At 41.5% G+C, this 9,105-nt stretch overlaps 1 protein-coding gene across 1 annotated transcript; it reads right to left on the reverse strand.

The window, feature by feature from the left end:
- Window positions 1-7,747: 7,747 nt before the first annotated feature.
- LOC147990705 (uncharacterized) lies at window positions 7,748-8,705 on the reverse strand. Its single transcript, XM_087538358.1, has 3 exons — window positions 8,507-8,705; window positions 8,223-8,311; window positions 7,748-8,149 (listed from the first exon to the last, which is right to left on the reverse strand). Exons 1-3 carry the CDS (start codon window positions 8,703-8,705, stop codon window positions 7,748-7,750), a joined length of 690 nt encoding a protein of 229 aa, XP_087394484.1.
- Window positions 8,706-9,105: the final 400 nt, after the last annotated feature.

Raw genomic sequence — 9,105 nt, forward strand, 5'->3', positions numbered from 1 at the left:
ACTAAACGATCATCGTGCTAAGCTAACGGATGGGTCAAGTCAATCACATCATTCTCTAATGTTGTGATCCTGTTAATCAAATGACAACTCATGTCTATGGCTAGGAAACTTAACCATGTTTGATTCAATGTGCTAGTCAAGTAGAGGCATACTAGTGACACTTAGTTTGTCTATGTATTCACACATGTACTAAGTTTCCGGTTAATACAATTCTAGCATGGATAATAAACATTTATCATGATATAAGGAAATAAATAATAACTTTATTATTGCCTCTAGGGCATATTTCCTTCAGCGTTTGCCCACAACACACACAACTTATTCCATCACAAACAGGTCGGATGGATGAAGTGTATGCCATGTATCGTACATTGTCAAAAACTAATGCGTTAGACCTTCTTTAACATGTGTTAAAAAATAAAAAAATAAAAAAGCAAGGACCTCGAGGTTAAATTAACTCATGGGATGGGTCGTATCAGTCATTTAATTTGTCAAATATGACCCATCCTATCAGTTAATTTAACATCAACAGAACTTCCCATCCAGTCACCCATCTGATGGCTGCTCCAGCCTGAGCACACTTAACTTGAGAGTTCTCTTACATGAGCTACTGGTGGAACAACTAGTCCTTGCTGATATAGGATGCCTCTTCGCATCCTTATGGCGTATCCGGATGACCGCCTGTCCCCCAGTGGCCAATAGATGTTGTGTAGACGGAGCATATCACATACGTCTTATTAGAAGCAATCGTCTGTGTTATTATCGGTCTTCGCACACATTTCTGATTACAGACCAGTTTGCCGCATATCACACATCTTGTTAAGTTGAACCGTTTCTGCTCCCAAGTCTCAAGGCAAACAGTTCATCCGAGTGAACCGTATTTTGTGCATCGCACACACCTTGATCTGGCTGACCGTTTCTTTTGTGTTGCCTAATCACAAATAGTTCGTCCGAGTGAACTGTATGTTGTACATCACACACACCTTCATCTGTCTGGCCGTTCCTTTTCTTCCTCCTCATCATAAACGGTTGATTGAATTGAACCATATGACCTACATCGCACACACAACTAAGATCTGAACCGTGTTTGATGCATCCTCCATTGCAAATGTTTTGAACCTTTTTTGACGGGTTTTTTACACCACGGTTTGTGATTATGGCATTACACACAGTTTTGTCGAAGGGTCTCTAATCATAGTGTCGCGTTAGCAGCATCCTGCAGTAGTGATAAATAGATCAAGTTGGCCAAACAAAACCCAAATATCAGAGAAGAAATAGGAGGCTATAAGCAATCATGCACATAAGAGATCAAAGAAACTCAAATAATTTTCATGGACATAAAAAGAGATAGATCTGATCATAAACTCAAAATTCATCGGATCCCAACAAACACACCGCAAAAAGAGTTACATCATATGGATCTCCAAGAGACCATTTTATTGAGAATCAAACGAGAGAGAGAGAGAGAGGAAGCCATCTAGCTACTAACTACGGACCCGAAGGTCTACAAAGAACTACTCATGCATCATCGGAGAGGCACCAATGGAAGTGGTGAACCACTCCGTGATGGTGTCTAGATTAGATCTGGTGATTCTGGACTCTACGGCGGCTGGAATTGATTTTCGTCGTCTCCCCTAGGGTTTCTGGAATATTGTGGTATTTATAGAGCAAAGAGGCGGTCCGGGGGCACCTGAGGTGGGCCTAGGCACGCCCTGGTGGGTTGTGCTCCCCCCGGAGCACCCCCCAGGCGCTGACTTGGCCCATTGGGTGTCTTCTGGTCCATAAAAAATCTCTATAAAGTTTCGTTGCATTTGAAATCCTTTTGGTATTGATTTCCTGTGATGTAAAAAACATGCAGAAAACAGCAACTAGCACTTGTCACTATGTCAATAGTTTAGTACCAAAAAATGATATAAAATGATTATAAAACATCCAAGATTGATAATATAACAGCACGGAACAATCAAAAATTATAGAAATGTTGGAGACGTATCAGCATCCCCAAGCTTAACTCCTACTCGTCCTCTAGTAGGTAAGTGATAAAAAAATTGATGTGGAATGTTGCCTAATATGTCATCTCATATTTTTTCCTTTATAGCATGGACATTTGGACTTTTATGTGATTCAAAGCAATAGTCTAGTTTTGACATGATAAATTAAATACTCAAGCATACCAACAAGCAACCATGTCTTTCAAAATATCAACGCTAAAATAAGTTATCCCTAGCCCATCATGCTCAATCATTGATCCATTCATGAAACCCACTCGCATATTAACTACACACAATGCTCAACTACGATCATAGTGCCTCCTAGTTGGTGCTTTATAAGAGAAGATGGAGACTCAAATTCAAAAATAAAAAATGCAAGTAAAAGAAAGGCCCTTCGCGGAGGGAAGTAGGGATTTGTAGAGGTGCCAGAGGTCAAAGCGAAAAACTTAGAGATAAAAAACATTTTGGGAGGTGTGTCTTTCCCACCAACGAAAACAACTTAGAGTTCCCAACACTTTCCATGCTAGATATATCATAGGCAGTTCCCAAACAGAAATTAAAGTGTATTCCTTTTTCCACCATATTTTCATTTTCCATGGCTAACTGTATCCACAGGTGCCTTCCATACCAACACTTTCCAAGGAATTTATTATTTGAGAACATAAAGTAAATTCATTTTTCATTTCAGGGCTGGGCATCCCTAATACCTTTGCCTTACTCTCGTGCAATGACAAGTGAATAAACATTCATCATGAGAATAACACATCTAGCATGGAAAATATTAGCCACCCCTCACCGCTCCACGAGCAATACGAACACACAAAAGAGAAGTTCATTTTCAAAATTAGAGATGGCACATACAAATTTTCTTGGAATGGCAAAATAATACCGCATATATGTAGATATAGTGGACTCATGTGGCAAAACTGGTTTAAAGGATTTTGGATGCACAAGTAGTGATCATACTTAGTGCAAAATGAAATCTAGCAAAAGATTGAGAAGCGACCAACCAAGAAATGAATAATCTCATAAGCGAGCATTAAGCATAATTAACACCGCATAATGCACCACAAGTAGGATAAAATTTCATTACATAATTATTGACTTTCGTGCTTGCATAGGGAATCACAAACCTTAACACCAATATCCTTACTAAAGCATAATTACTCATCAACATGACTCACATATCACATCATCACATCTCAAAACTATCACTAAGAATCAAGTTTATTTTGTCAAATAATATTCATGAATTTTTTTAGTATATCCTTCTTGGATATCTATCACTTTGGGACTAATTTTCATATGTTGCTTTTGACAAGCTCAAACAAATATAAGTGAAGATCATGAGCATAATATTTCTTTCTCTCAAATTAATTTAAGTGAAGCAAGAGATAATTCCTTGAAAATTTTACCAACTCTCAAATAAATCTAAGTGAAGCAAGAGAGCATTTCTTCAAAAATACTAAAGCACACCGTGCTCAAAAAGATATAAGTGAAGCACTAGAGCAAATCCATAGCTCATAAAAAATTAAGTGAAGCATAGAGAGCAATTCTAACAAGTCATGACATAATTTTGGCTCTCTCAAATAGGCTTGTCCAGCAAGGAATCAAGACTTAAAACATAAAATAAAAGAAGCAAAGACTCAAATCATACAAGATGCTCCAAGCAAAACACATAGTATGTGACGAATAAAAATATAGCTTCGAGTAAAATACCGACGGTCGTTAGAAAAAAAGGGGATGCCACTCGGGGCATCCCCAAGCTTAGTTGTTTCCTATCTTTTGGATAATAGCTTGGGATACCGGGGCATACCCAAGCTTAGGATCTTCTTACTCCTTATTCCTTCATCCATGGTAAGATAACCCAAAACTTGAAAACTTCAATCACACAAAACTTAGAAAAACCTTCGTGAGATACGTTAGTATAAGAAAGCAAATCACTACTATAAGTGTTGTAGAAAACCAATTCATATTTTGTTCTTGAATTATATATATTTCATTACAACTTTTCTATGGCGAAAAATCATCAAAGAAAACCATAGAGCCATCAAAATAAGCACACAACACAAAGATAACGGAATCTGTAAAAAACAAAACAGTCTAGAGAAATCTGGATATTTCGAATACTTCTATAACTCCAAAAGCTCTGAAAAATTAGGATGACCTGGGCAATTTGTATAGTAATCTACTGCAAAAGGAATTGGTATTTTATCGCTTCTGGTAAAAAAATAAAATTACTTTGGTGAGCACAATTTTTTTGTTTTTTAGCAAGATCAAACAACTATCACCCAAGAAGATCCTAAAGGCTTTACTTGGCACAAACACTAATTAAAACACGAAAAACACAATCATAATAATAGAATAATTGTGCTAACACTCAAGAATAGAAAGAAAAAATCAAAAATAAATTTTATTCATTGGGTTGCCTCCCAACAAGCGCTATCATTTTATGCCCCTAGCTTGGCATAAGATTTCAATGATGCTCACACGAAGGATAAGAATTGAAACACAAATAGATCATCAAGAAACATACGAAAACCACATTTAAATCTAACATAATTCCTATGCATAGGAATTTTATGAGCCAACAAATTATCAAGACAATAAACATCTAACATATGCAAAGAAGAGGGATAAAACATTGATAATCTCAACATACCGAGAGGTAATTTAATAACATGAAAATTTCCACAACCATATTTTCCTATCTCAAAATAATTATATGTAGGATCATAATCAAATTAAATAATATAGCTATCATATAAAATTGTCTCTTCATGACCCACATGCATAAAGGTTTTATGATCTTCCAAGATAGTGGGATTACTATCAACCAAAGTCATGACCTCTCCGAACCCACTTTTGTCAAACATTTCATAAGATTGAACACTCCAAATATGTGGGGTTACTTTTACCTAAAGTTAATGCTCTTCCAAACCCACTTTCAATATTATTGCAAACATTATTATCAATATCATATTCATCATGAGGCTTAAATAAATTTTCAAGATCATAAGAAAAATCACCACAATCATGATCATTGCAATAAGTAATGGACATAGCAAAATCAGCATCCCCAAGATTGCGGTTTTGCATATTATTAGCACAATTGACATTAATAGAATTTATAGTAAAATCATTGCAATCATGCTTTTCATTCAAGGAGCTATCATGAATCACTTCATAAATTTCGTCATCACAATTTTTAGATTCACGAATCTCAAGCAAAACTTCATAAGGATAATCTAGTGCACTCAACTCACTAGCAATTGTTCATCATGAATGGATCTTTTAAAAAGATTATCAAGTGAATGGGATCCATATAAATAGATTTTTAGCAAACAAAGATGTAAGCATATAAAGGCACATGGCAACACAAGCAAACAAAAGATCAAACGAGAAAAAAGGGCAAACAAAAAGAAGGCGAATAAAACAGTAAATTTTTGAGAAGTGGGGGAGAGGAAAATGAGAGGCAAATGGAAAATAATGTAAATTGTGAGGTGATGAGATTCGTGATTAGGAACCTGGTATATTTAGATGATCCTCCTCGGCAATGGTGCCAAAAAAAATTTGATTGCGGCTTGAAGCTACGTCGGTATTTCCCAAAAGAGGAAGGGATGATGCAGCACATCGACGGTAGGTATTTCCCTCAGTGATGAAACCAAGGTTATCGAACCAGTAGGAGAACCAAGCAACACAACATAAACAGCCCCTGCACACAAATAACAAATACTCACAACCCGACGTGTAAAAGGGGTTGTCAATCCCTTTCGGGTAGCGGTGCCTCAAGATAGGCAAACGGACGTGAAATAAATTGTACTAGATTGATAGATCGAACGCCAAATAAAATAAATAGGAATAAAACGCAGCATGGTATTTTTGTATTTTTGGTTTAATATATCTGGAAATAAAAGCAAATAAAAGTAGATCGCAAAGGCAAATAATATGAGAAAGAGACCCGAGGGCCGTAGGTTTCACTAGTGGCTTATCTCGAGAAAAATAGCAAACGGTGGGTAAACAAATTACTGTTGGGCAATTGATAGAACTTGAAATAATCATGACGATATCCAGGCAATGATCATTATATAGGCATCACGTCCAAGATTAGTAGACCGACTACTGCCTGCATCTACTACAATTACTCCACACATCGACCGCTATCCAGCATGCATCTAGTGTATTAAGTTCATGGAGAAACGAAGTAATGCAATAAGAACAATGACATGATGTAGACAAGATATATCTATGTAGAGAGAGAGACCCCATCGTTTTATCCTTAGTAGCAACGATACATACGTGTTAATTCCCCTTCTTTCACTGGGATCAAGCACCGTAAGATCGAACCCACTACAAAGCACCTCTTCCCATTGCAAGATAAATAGATCAAGTTGGCCAAACAAAACCCAAATATCAGAGAAGAAATACGATGCTATAAGCAATCATGCATATAAGAGATCAAAGAAAATCAAATAACTTTCATGGATATAAAAAGAGATAGATCTGATCATAAACTCAAAGTTGATCGGATCCCAACAAACACACCACAAAAAGAGTTACATCATATGGATCTCGAAGAGACCATTGTATTGAGAATCAAACGAGAGAGAGGAAGCCATCTAGCTGCTAACTACGGACCTGAAGGTCTACAAAGAACTACTCACGCATCATTAGAGAGACACCAATGGAAGTGGTGACCCCCCCCCCCCCGTGATGGTGTCTAGATTGGATCTGGTGATTCTGGACTCTGCGGCGGCTGGAATTGATTTTCGTCGACTCCCCTAGGGTTGTTGGAATATTGGTTTATTTATAGAGCAAAGACGCGGTTCGAGGGGCACCCGAGGTGGGCACAACCCACTAGGGCGCGCATGGGCCTCCTGGCGCGCCCTGGTGGGTTGTGCTCCCCTCGGAGCACCCCCAGGAATTGCCTTGGCCCATTGGGTGTCTTCTGGTCAATAAAAAATCTCCGTAAAGTTTTGTTGCATTTGGACTCTCTTTGGTATTGATTTCCTGCGATGTAAAAAACATGCAGAAAACAACAACTGGCACTTGGCACTATGTCAATAGGTTAGTACCAATATATGATATAAAATGATTATAAAACATCCAAGATTGATAATATAACAACATGGAACAATCAAAAATTATAGATACGTTGGAGACGTATCACCTGTCAAAAGGCTGGTAAAGGCTTCATTCAGGCCGCTCTTAGCAGACTGAACCTTCTCCACCGCCACACCCATCAGGGTGCGGTGCTCTGCCACGAGGGAAGCACGTTGCAGTGCTTCCTCCAGAGCGTCGGGCCCCTCCGGATTAGTGGAGATTGCCGACGAAGCTGATGCTCCTCCCCCCTCTTTCAAAGGGGGCTGCTCCCCTGATCTTGAAGTCGTGTTGGTCTCCGGGATGGTGTTTGGCTGGGGCCTGGGTTATTGGGGCTCCCCGCCATCGGTTGTCATGGGGGCCGTCCCCCCAAGGTCTTCGATGACTGAGGTATTAAACTCGGACGCCTTCTCGACAGCCTCGCTCGCCCCCCTCGGCTCAGAAAGGTCCTTCAGGACGACACTTCGGCGTCCTCCATGGGGGTAGCCGAGGGGGCTCGCGGCGGCGTGTCACTCTCTGCCATTTCGGGTGGCATAGAGTTCCCCTACGATAATGGATTTGCGGGAGCTCGCGTGGAGGGCTGAAAGGCAAAATAACAAAATAACTTATATAATGGAAACAGGAAGACCGAAGATAAGCAGTAGAGTTCTGAATACTTACGGTTCGGCCAGTGGCTTCACCCTAGGAGGTCTCTTGGGGACTAGTTCGGACTCTGAGTCCGAACTGTCCAAGAGGACCACCTTCCCTCTCTTGGGCGTCTTCCCCTTTGGGTCCTGGGAGGCCGCCCTCTTCTTCTTCCTCCCCTTGCACGGGGAGTCGCTCTCCACCACCTCCTCCTCCTCTTCTTCCTCATCTCCCTCGTGGGAAGAGAGGGCTTCTGTCTCTCCGGACACCGTGTCCGAAGGACCTTTGTGGCAGGGGCCGCCCTTGGCCTCCTTTCCCTTCTTCTCCGGTGCCTGATAAGGCGCCGGGACCAGCATTTCTATTAGCTCGGGTGTAGCTGGGTCTTCGGGCAGCGGTGCCGGACAGTTGATCTCCCTCGCCTTTGTCGTCCAGCCCTGTACGGAAGACATGCAACAAATTATATCTAACTTATCTGGCCGAATAGGTCTTCGGAAATATTACGCTTACCGGTGAGGCCAGGTTCTCGTCGTCGAGTCTGATGTCTTCGGTCTTCATAGGCCAACTTTTCTGGGCCTTGAAGAGCTGCTTCCATATGTCTTCATGCGTGGTGCCGAAGAAGCGCTTCAAGGTCTATGGCTCCTCCGGACTGAACTCCCAGATGCGGGAGGCCCGGAGTTGGCAGGGAAGAATGCAGCAGAAGAGCATCATCTGAATCACGTTTGTGAGTCTGGTGTTCGAACACAAAACGTTGGAGATGTGTTTCTGTAGCATCTGCACCTCCGGTTGGGAACCCCAATCAAGGCCCTTAGCGATCCATGAGGTAAGTTCCTTGGGCCAGACGGCGTTGGGAATCTTTCTCACCACGGCCCCGCCGTAGTCCGCGTGTTGTCCATCGACCACCTTCGACTTCAGATTGAAGACCTTGAGCCATAGGCCGAAGTGTGGGGGGATGCGGAGAAGAGCCTCTGATGCGGAGCATCCCAAGGTCATCCCCATGGACCTACCTACGTCTCCTATGACACCACTTGGACCAATGACAAGAGCCCGAGCAAAGGCTATCGAAGATAAGGTGAACACGCTCCTCTCCGAACTTCCACTTCCTACATATGAGACATGGCTACTACATCATGCAGAGACCCTATGTGTGATCAGGTATTTGGAGGAAATCCACAGACCAGCTACACCCAACGAACAAGACGGCGAGGACACCAAGTTAAATGGACAAGAAGAAGGACTGCTCGAAACTCCCAGACATCAGACGACCGACGCCTCTCGGACGTCTGATGCCTGGAGGCTCCAACCGGCCAGCCAAATCCTAGCCCGCGCACACTCCAGTGTTCGGACGACCGGCACCTCCTAGCATCCGGACGACCGAGCAACACCAGACAAC

Source organism: Triticum urartu, chromosome 1A (genome assembly GCF_056163025.1).
Source record: "Triticum urartu cultivar PI428250 chromosome 1A, HENAU_Tu73, whole genome shotgun sequence".
Lineage (NCBI taxonomy): Eukaryota > Viridiplantae > Streptophyta > Magnoliopsida > Poales > Poaceae > Triticum > Triticum urartu.